General features: G+C 43.2%; 1 protein-coding gene across 1 annotated transcript; it reads right to left on the bottom strand.

The window, feature by feature from the left end:
- LOC132764551 (immunoglobulin superfamily member 11-like) lies at positions 1-9127 on the bottom strand. Its single transcript, XM_067472576.1, has 7 exons — positions 9024-9127; positions 6192-6352; positions 4767-4971; positions 4395-4553; positions 2653-2775; positions 1692-1863; positions 1-445 (listed from the first exon to the last, which is right to left on the bottom strand). Exons 1-7 carry the CDS (start codon positions 9100-9102, stop codon positions 205-207), a joined length of 1140 nt encoding a protein of 379 aa, XP_067328677.1. The 5' UTR covers positions 9103-9127; the 3' UTR covers positions 1-204.
- Positions 9128-10946: the final 1819 nt, after the last annotated feature.

The following is a 10946-nucleotide window of genomic DNA, read 5'->3' on the forward strand; positions in this document are numbered from 1 at the left end:
TTATGATATTATTATTATTTATTGAATTTATTATTGTTTATCCGAGGCCGGATGTCCATCTGTCGGGAGGGATCGGGTGGTGCCTTCCTGTTGAACCAAATGACCCTGTTGGTGTCTTCCAATTGGGATTCTATGACGCAGAGGCCGAATGTCCATCTGTTGGGAGGGATCGGGTGGTTCCTTCCTTGGGGGGGGGGGCCTTCCCTAGACCAGGAACCCGGTGGGCCTGGGGAAGGGGCCGGGGGCGGGGAGGGGCTCTTCCTCTTCGAGGGGCGCGTGGGGGTCAGCGGTCCCGCCCGGCAGGGTGGGCGTGGCCGCGGTGGTCCTCCACTCTCGGTGGGCGAAGGTGGCGTTGGGGGCGGCGCTGGTGAAGACCCAGAGGGGCCGGGCAGGCGGGGGACCCCCTTTGGCCACCCGCAGGCGCCCCAAGGAGAAGCTGTCCATCCTGCGGAGGAAGAAGGGATCATCACAACCATCATCCTAGAAACCCATTTTCCGTGGTCCACCCCCCCCCCAAACCACACCTGTGGGTCATGTAAAGTGGGTCATGGGGGGTCCTTGTTCCAAGTGTGGTTTAGGTCCGTCATTCATGGTGGTCACAGTGGTCTCCCTGGAAGTGAGTGAGGCTACTGCAAATCCCATCATCTGTGGTCCATCCCCCCCCCAACCACACCAGTGGGTCATGTATTGTGGGTCATGGAGGGGTCCGTGTGCCAAGTATGAATCAGGTCCGTCATTCGTGGTGGTCGCAGTGGTCTCCGGAAGTGAGTGAAGCTACTGCAAATCCCATCACCCGTGGTCCATCCCCGTGGGCCATGTATAGTGGGTTATGGGGGGGGGGGGCTCTTTGTGTCAAGTGTGGTTTAGGTCCATCATTCATGGTGGTTGCAGTGGTCTATGGAAGTGAGTGAAGATACTGCAAATCCCATCATCTAGGGTCCACCACCCCCCAAACTGCACCAGTGGGTCATGGAGGAGGGTCTGTGTGCCAAGTGTGATTCAGGTCCGTCATTCGTGGTGGTCACAGTGGTCTCCAGAAGTGAGTGAAAGTACTGCAAAACCCATCATCCGTGTGTCATGTATAGTGGGTTATGGGGGGTAGGCTCCTTGTGTCAAGTGTGGTTTAGGTCCATCATTCGTGGTCTCTGGAAGTGAGTGAAGGTACTGCAAATCACATTATCTGTGGTCCATCTCCACCAATAGTGGAGTCCGTGTGCCAAGTGTGGTGTAGGTCCATCATTCGTGGTGGTCGCAGTGGTCTCTGGAAGTGAGTGAAGGTACTGCAAATCCCATCATCTGTGGTCCACCTCCCCCCCAAACCAGTGGGTCATGTATCGTGGGTCGTGGGGGGTCCGTATGTCAAGGGTAGCTTAGATCCATCATTTGTGGTGGCCACAGTGGTCTCTGGAAGTGAGTGAAGGTACTGCAAATCCCATCACCCATGGTCCATCCCCGTGGGTCACGGGGGGGGGGGGGTCTGTGTGCCAAGTGTGGTGTTGGTCCATCATTCGAGCAAATTCCACACCCATGGAGAGAGAAAGGAACATAGGGAAGGATCAAGGGAGAGGCAGTGGGCGGGGTCATGCAAATTCCCCACCAATGGAGAGAGCAAGGAACACTGGGATGTGGTGGTCACTCTAACCCGCAAGGTCAGTGGATTATTACGTGTAGAGATTGATTGTTGTTATTACCGTATTTCGTTATGGGACTCCTCGTCGTCGTGGTCGTGGTGGGCGCCTTCCCTCTGCTTCCGGAGTCCACGCTGGTGGAGCCAGAGGACGAGGGCCATCAGAGCCAGGAGGACCGTGCCCATGGCCAGCAGGAGGGCAATGCCCACCACCAGCGAGGTGGCCCCGTCCGGAGCTGGAAAAGAAGGAGCCCAGAAGGTGACGCGGCAGCCAAGGCGGTTCTAGATCACCCAAGGCGGTTCTGGAAAGGCCAAGGCGGTTCTGGAAAGGCTAAGGTGGTTCTGGAAAGGCCAAGGTGGTTCTAGAAAGGCCAAGACAGTTCTGGAAAGGCCAAGGCGGTTGTGGATTGCCAAGGCGGTACTGGAAAGGCCAAGGCGGTTCTCAAAAGGCCAAGGCGGTTCTGGGTCGCCAAGGCGGTTCTGGAAAAGCCAAGGCGGTCCTGGATCGCCAAGGTGGTTCTAGAAAGGCCAAGACAGTTCTGGAAAGGCCAAGGTGGTTCTAGAAAGGCCAAGGCGGTTCTGGAAAGGCCAAGGCGGTCCTGGATCGCCAAGGTGGTTCTAGAAAGGCCAAGACAGTTCTGGAAAGGCCAAGGCGGTTCTGGAAAGGCCAAGGCGGTTCTGGATCGCCAAGGTGGTTCTAGAAAGGCCAAGACAGTTCTGGAAAGGCCAAGGCGGTTCTGGATCGCCAAGGTGATTCTAGAAAGGCCAAGACAGTTCTGGAAAGGCCAAGGTGGTTCTGGATCGCCAAGGTGGTTCTAGAAAGGCCAAGACAGTTCTGGAAAGGCCAAGGCGGTTGTGGATCGCCAAGGCGGTTCTCGAAAGGCCAAGGCGGTTCTGGATTGCCCAAGGCGGTTCCGGGCCGCCCAAGGCTGTTCCGGATCGCCCAAGGCGGTTCCGGATCGCCCAAGGCGGTTCTGGATCGCCAAGGCAGTTCTGGATCGGAGGGCCAAGAGGGGGTCACTCACGGAGGTGGACGTGGAGCTCCAGGGCGCAGGAAGCTGAGCCCAGCATGTTGGAGGCCGTGCAGCGGTACAGTCCGGACGCCGACGACGTCACGTTGTGCAGCGTCAGCAAGGCCCGGCGGTCGCCTGTCCATCATCATCATCATCAATAGTAATAATAATAGTGAAATAATAATATTATATCAATAATAATAATAATATAATAGCAATAATAATAATAATAATAATAATATTGTTATCATTTAATAATATTAGGCCCGGCGGTCACCTGCCCATCATCATCATCATCAACAGTAATAATAATAGTGAAATAATAATATTATATCAATAATAATAATAATAATGTAATAGCAATAATAATAATAGGTAAATAATAATATCCCAATAATAATAATAATAATATACTATAATAATAAACTATAAAATAATAATATACTATACAGTAGTAGTAGTAGTAGTAGTAGTAATAATAATAATAATAGGATGCTAGTTTGAAGGCCACAAATAAACACAAATAAATCCCTCCCTACAGATGGCCATTCTGCCCCTGCTTAATAATAATAACAGTAATAATAATAATAACATATTACTATAATAATAATAAACTATAAAATAATAATATACTATATTTAATAATAATAATATATTACTATAATAATAATAAACTATAAAATAATAATATCCTATACTATATTAGTAATAATAATAATAAAAATAATAGTAATAATAGGATGATAGTTGGAAGTCCAAAAATAAACACAAATAAATCCCTCCCAACACATGGCCATTCTGCCCCTGATTAATAATAATAATAATAATAATAATAATAATAATAATAATAATAATAATAATAATACTATAATAATAATACTATAATAATAATACTATAATAATAAACTATAAAATAATAATATACTATATTAGTAGTAGTAATAGTAGTAATAATAATAATAATAATAGGATGCTAGCTGGAAGGCCACAAACACAAATCCCTCCAAACAGATAGTCATTCTGCCCCTGCTTAATAATAATAATAATAATAATAATATATTACTATAATAATAAAATATAAAATAATAATATACTATAATAATAATAATAATATATTACAATAATAATAAACTATAATATAATATACTATACTATATTAATAGTAATAATAATAATAATATATTACTATAATAATAAACTATAAAATAATAATATACTATAATAATAATAATAATAATATATTACAATAATAATAAACTATAATATACTATACTATATTAATAGTAATAATAATAAGAATATATTTATATAATAAACTATAAAATAATAATATACTATATTAATAGTAATAATAATAATAATATAATAATAGGATGCTAGTTGGAAGGCCATTAATAATAATAATAATAATAATAATATATTACTATAATAATAATAAACTATAAAATAATAATATACTATACTATATTGATGATGATGATGATGATGATGATGATAATATTGAGATGCTAATTGGGCGGGAACCTCAAAGGCCATCCAGTCCAACCCCATTCTGACATTCGATTCAATCCCTCCTGAAAGATGCCCATCTGCTGAAAGTTCCTCGAAGAAGGAAAGCCCATTGGCATTTGCTAGAGTGGGAAGGGGCTCCCAAAGCCCATCTAGTCCAACCCTGTTCTTTCCACCAGGCAGGCAGGCAGGGAGACGCAAGGAAAACCCTCCCGGCAGATGGCCATCATCCCCTCCTTGCTTACCTTCGTAGGTGGTAACCAAAGGGTGCCAGGCGTCGGCCGGGATTTTCTCCCAGGTGAAGGTGGGGTGGGGCACCCCGTCGCCCACCGAACACGCAAATCGTAGGCCGTCCCCTTCGCCCGAGTCGCCCTCACGCCAGCACTGCGGGCCCGATGGCGGCACTGAAAGGCAAGAGTCCATATAATAATAATAATAATAATACCATATCATAATATCATAATATCATTATAATAATATATGCATAGAATAATAATAAAATAATACATAATAATAATATATAATAATATGATGATATATTAAAATAATAATATATGAATCTTAGAATTGAGAGGGGGCCCCAAAGGCCATCTAGCCCACCCCGCAATGTGGGTTACCGAAGACGGTGAGCTGGACGACCCCGATGTTGGGCAGCTGGTTGTCGGGCGGGTTGAGGACGCTGCACTGGTACCGGCCGCTGTCGGAGCCTCGGGTGTCGTTGAGGAGGAGGGTGGCGCTGGCCGTGGGGGGGAAGGCGAAGGACGCCCGGCCCGTGAAGCCCGACACGCTCTCCACCACCTGGCCCCCTTCGTAGGACAACACCTGCCCCACACGCACAGGGAGGGAGGGAGGGAGGGAGGGAGGGAGGGAGGGAGGGACACAAGCATCAGCTGGCAGGCTGCTAGGGATTGTGGGAGTTGTAGTCCAAAACACCTGGAGGACCAAAGTTGGCCCGTGTCTGGTCTATCATCTATCTAGCCTTCCTTCCTTCTTTCCGTTCATCTATCTATCCATCCGTCCATCCATCCATCCTTCTTTCTATCTATCTGTCCATCCATCTTTCTTTCTATCCATCCATCCATCCATCCATCCATCCTTCTTTCTATCCATTCATCCATCCATCTTTCTATCTATCCATCCGTCCATCCATCGATCCTTCTATCTATCCATTCGTCCACCTATCCATCTATCCATCCATACATCCTTCTATCCATCCATACATCCTTCTATCCATCCATACATCCTTCTATCCTTCTATCCATCCATCCTTCTATCCATCCATTCATCCATCCATCCATCTATGCATCCATCCATCCATACATCTATCCATCCATCCATCCTTTTATCCACCCATCCTATCCATCCATCCATACATCTATCCATCCATACATCCTTCCATCAATCCATACATACATACATACATACATACATACATACATACATCTTTCTACCCATCCATCCTTCTACCCATCCATCCATCCATCCATCCTTCTATCCATCCATCCATCCATCCATCCTTCTATCCATCCATCCATCCATCCTTCTATTTATCCATCCATCCATCCTTCTATCCTTCTATCCATCCATACATACTTCTATCCATCCATACATCCTTCCATCAATCCATCCATACATCCATCTATCCATCCATCCTTCTATCCATCCATGCATCCTTCTATCCATCCATCCATCCATCCTTCTATCCATCTATCCATCCATACCTCCGTCTGTCTATCCATCTGTCTTTTGATCTATTTATCTTTCTATTTATCTATCTATCTATCTATCTATCTATCTATCTATCTATCTATCTACCCTTTGATCTATCTTTCTATTGATCTATCTGTATCTATCTATTTATCTTTCTATCTCTTTTCTATATGTTCCTTTCTATCTCTCTATCTCTCTGTCTATCCTTTGATCTATCTATCCCTCTATCTGTCTGTCTGTCTGTCTGTCTGTCTGTCTGTCTGTCTGTCTGTCTATCTATCTATCTATCTATCTTTCTATCTCCCTGTGCAATGGATGCAGTTTGGACTCACCTGTTGGGGTCTCCCGGGGTCCGAAGACGGGTCCACGGTCCAGATGATGTTGAGCCGGTCAAGCGGAGCCGTGGTCTGGAAGGAGCAAGGCAGGAGGGCGCTGCCCCCTCGGACCACCTGGATGCTGCTGGCCGCCACCGAGACCCTCACCGCCAACGAGGCTGCAGGAGAACCATAATAAAAACCATATGTATTTTCTTATCTGGGTTCTAGCTCACTCTTCATTGGGGTCTGCGTTCTAGACAGCTCTACTGCTGGGTCTAATTTCTCCTTGGTTCTACTTTTCGGTCTAACATTGGGTGTAACTTCCAGGTAGCCCATACTTTCATATTCTCATTTCAGTTCTGGATAACTCTACTGTTGGTTGTGATGCTGGTTCAAAAGTTATAGGTAGCTCTACTGTGAGGTCTAGTTTCTCGTTGGTTCTAATTTTAAGCCCAATTTCCAAATAGAGTTTCCTGCTCTAATTTGGAGTCTATGTCCTAGATAACTTTACTATTGGGTCTAGGTTCTAAGTAGTTCTACTGCTGGTTCTAGTTTCTTGTTGGTTCTATTCTCAGGTTCTATTCTCAGGTTCTCTTACGTTCTGGTCCGCTCTACTTCATTGAGTTCTAGGTAACTCTTTGGGAGCCTCACCATCTGGGTCCCTCTACCTCAGTGAGTTCGAGGTTCTAGGTAACTATTTTGGAGTCTTATGTTCTGGTCCACTCAACTTTATTGAGTTCTAGGTAACTCTTTTGGAGCCTCACCACCTGGGAGCCTCACCATCTGGGTCCTTCTACTTCAGTGAGTTTGAGATTCTAGGTAACTCTGTTTTGGAGTCTTACGTTCTGGTCCAATCTACTTCATTGAGTTTTAGGTAACGAGTTTTGGAATCTCACCACCAGGAAGACTCACCATCTGGGTCCCTCTACTTCAGTAAGTTTGAGGTTCTAGTAACTCTGTTTTGGAGTCTTACGTTCTGGTTCGCTCTACTTCATTGAGTTCTAGGTAACTGTTTTGGAGGCTCACCACCTGGGAGCCTCACCATCTGGGTCCCTCTACTCCAGTGAGTTTGAGGTCCTAGGTAACTAGCCTCACCATCTGGGTCCCTCTACTTCAGTGAGGTTGAGGTTCTAGGTAACTCTGTTTTGGAGTCTTACGTTCTGGTCCGCTCTACTTCATTGAGTTCTAGGCAACAGTTTTGGAGCCTCACCACCTGGGAGCCTCACCATCTGGGTCCCTCTACTTCAGTGAGTTTGAGGTTCTAGGTAGCTCTGTTTTGGAGTCTAATGTTCTGGTCCACACAACTTCATTGAGTTCTAGGTAACTGTTTTGGAGCCTCACCACCTGGGAGCCTCACCATCTGGGTCCCTCTACTTCGGTCAGTTTGAGGTTTTAGGTTACTCTGTTTTGGAGTCTTACGTTCTGGGTTGCTCTACTTCAGGGACTCATTTCTGAGTGCAAATTCGGAGTATAACTTCCAAAAGCATTGGAGTTGACCAGACCTTGGGACCCAGACAATGCTTCTTTGTGTCTGTCTCCCCATGAAAGGGATGTTTTGCATTGACCTCAATGGGAACGGCCCCTCGCATGCCTTCCCAGGCCAGAAAATGCACTAATTGGGGGGGGGGGGAGTGGCATCGCTCGTCAAGGATAATTGGCGCTAATTGGGAGGGAGGACCCGGCGGGGCAGAAGACTCCGGCAAATAACTCAATCACCATTTACCTAATATTACATACATTGCTTTAATAATAATGTAACATAATAGTATTACTCACAATAAAATAATAATCTAATAATAATAATAATAATAACAATAATAATAGTATTAATCGCAATAAGATAATCTATAATAATAATAACAATAATAAAAATTATGTAATACAATGTAATATAATAATATCAATAACAATGTAATATAATAGTATTAATCACAATAATAATCTATAACACTAATAACAATAATAATGTAATGCAATTTAATATATTAATATCAATAATAATATAACATAATAGGATTAATCACAATAAGATAATAATGTATAATAATAATAATAATAACAATAATAATGTAATATAATAATATCAATAATAATGTAATACAATAGTATTAATCGCAATAATAATCTATAAAAATAACAGTAACAATAATAATATGATGCAATATGATGCAATGTAATATAATAATATCAATAATAATGTAATATAATAGTGTTAATCTCAATAAGATAATAATCTATAACAATAATAATAACAATAATGTAATGCAATGTAATATAATAATATCAATAACAATGTAATATAATAGTGTTAATCAAAATAAGATAATAACAATAATAATAATAATAATAATGTAACATAATAGTATTAATCACAATAAGATAATAATCAATAATAATAACAACAACAATAATAATATCAATAATAATGTAACATAATAATGTTAATCACAATAAGATAATAATCTATAATAATAATAATAATAATAATAATGTAATGCAATGTAATATGATATCAATAATAATGTAATATAATAGTATTAATTAATAAGAATAATAATGCAATGATAATAGTGTAATATAATAACAGTATTGATAATAATATTAATGTAAAGTAATATAAAATAATAATGTAACAATATTAATAAGAATATAAGAAGAAGAAGAAGAAGAAGAAGAAGAAGAAGAAGAAGAAGAATTTAATAGAATAGAAAAATGAATAATCCAAAATCCAAAACATGTATGCGTCCTGAGCTTTTGGGATAGGGAAGCTTGACCCACATAGAGAGATAAATTGATTGATTGATTGATTGATTGATTGATTGATATTCCCCATAAAGGGGTCCCTACCTGTCCCACAGCCGAGGAGGAGGATCCCGAAGCCAAGGAAGCGGGCGCAGAGACCCTTTGCCTTTGCCGGACATCCCATGGCAAAAGTGGACGGGTGGGTGGACGGACGGGTGGGTGGGTGGAGGCGAATAGCCCGAGCCCGCCCCCATTGGCCCCCATTGGCCTGTGCCTGGGCTCCTCCAATCGGAGGCCATCCAGCCCAACACCACTATCATATTATTATCCATTATTATTATTATTATTATTATTATTATCATTATACAATTCATATTACATTATTACCCATTATTTGGGGTTGGAAGGGAACCCACAAGGCCATCTAGACCAACCCCACTATTATATTATTATCCATTATTATTATTATTATTATTATTATTATTATACAATTATATTACATTATTATCCATTATTATTATTATTATTACTACTATTATTATTATACAATTCATATTACATTATTACCCATTATTTGGGGTTGGAAGGGAACCCCAAAGGGCATCTAGTCCAACCCCACTATAATATTATTATCCATTATTATTATTATTATTACTATACAATTATATTACATTATTATCCATTATTATTATTACTATTATTATTATTATACAATTCATATTACATTAGAAGGGGTGGTTCTGATCTCCGGTGGGAGAGAGTTCCAGAGTCGAAGGGCCACCACCGAGAAGGCCCTGTCCCTCGTCCCCACCAGATGCATTTGCGAGGCCGGTGGGACCGAGAGCAGGGCCTCTCCAGATGATCTTAATAATCTTGATGGTTCGTAGGGGAGAATATGTTCGGAGAGGTAAACAGGGCCGGAGTTGTTTAGGGCTTTATAGGTCAACACCAGCACTTTGAATTGTGCTCGGAAGCGAATTGGCAGCCAGTGGAGCTGGTGTAACAGCGGAGTGGTGTGCTCCCTGGACCCAGCACCCGTTAGTAATCTGGCTGCTGAGCGTTGGACTAACTGCAGCTTTCGGGCAGTCTTCAGGGGCAGTCCCACATAGAGAGTGTTGCAGTAGTCTAAACGGGATGTAACCAAAGCGTGGACCACCATGGCCAAGTCAGACTTCCCAAGGTACGGGCGCAGCTGGTGCACAGTGAGCAACCAGGGCATCGACAGAATCACCATCCAAGGCAGCAGAAACATCCCCAAGAACCATCAGGAATCCTTCTGGATCCATAAGCCTCCTGGGGCGGACCATCTTAATGGGTCCACCACCCCTGCGGAGGTTAGAAGTTGCAGCCAGTATAAACCTGATCAGGTGGTGGTCAGTCCACGGCAAAGGAGAGATTGAAAACTCCTCCACACCGCCACCTTCTTCCCAGCCCTGACAGAAGACCAAGTCAAGTGTGTGTCCAGCACACTGGGTAGGGCCAGATACTAGCTGGGACAGCCCCATAGTTGCCATGGTGGCCATGAAGTCCTGAGCCGCCCCTGAAAGAGTGGCCTCTGCATGGACATTGAAGTCCCCCAGCACTACAAGCAGCCGGGACTCCAATGCCAGGCCCGAGACCAACTCTGCAAGCTCAGGTAGGGCGGCCGTGGTGCAGCGGGGTGGTCGGTACACCAACAACAGCCCTATTCTGTCCTGATCTCCTTACCTCAGGTGGACACATTCATAATAATAATAATAATAACAACAACAACAACAACAACAACAACAACAACAACAAAAATGCATTTCCACATTGGCAACGAATTACAGAATTGTGTGAGTTGAAGTCCAAAACGCTGGAGGGCCAAAGTGTGACCAGACCTGCTTTAAAGAATAATATACTGGTTGTGGGTTCTAGAACCGACCACTGTCCAGGGTTCCGTGCAAGAGAAGCCACCCTGACCTTTAAACCGTGCCGAGAGAAGGAAGGGGAACGGAGAACGCGTTGCACAAAGTCCGGAGGCGAAAACGCAGGGCAAGTTGAGAC

The sequence above is a fragment of the Anolis sagrei genome, chromosome 12 (assembly GCF_037176765.1).
Source record: "Anolis sagrei isolate rAnoSag1 chromosome 12, rAnoSag1.mat, whole genome shotgun sequence".
NCBI lineage: Eukaryota > Metazoa > Chordata > Lepidosauria > Squamata > Dactyloidae > Anolis > Anolis sagrei.

Excerpts from the sequence above, each read along its gene's own strand:
- LOC132764551 (XM_067472576.1), bottom strand. The coding sequence starts at position 9,102 with ATGGGATGTCCGGCAAAGGCAAAGGGTCTCTGCGCCCGCTTCCTTGGC. Across the intron at positions 4,554-4,766 it reads CGTCCAGCTCACCGTCTTCG|TGCCGCCATCGGGCCCGCAG; the intron begins GTAACCCACATT and ends CTTGCCTTTCAG. Across the intron at positions 2,776-4,394 it reads TTTGGTTACCACCTACGAAG|GCGACCGCCGGGCCTTGCTG; the intron begins GTAAGCAAGGAG and ends GATGATGGACAG.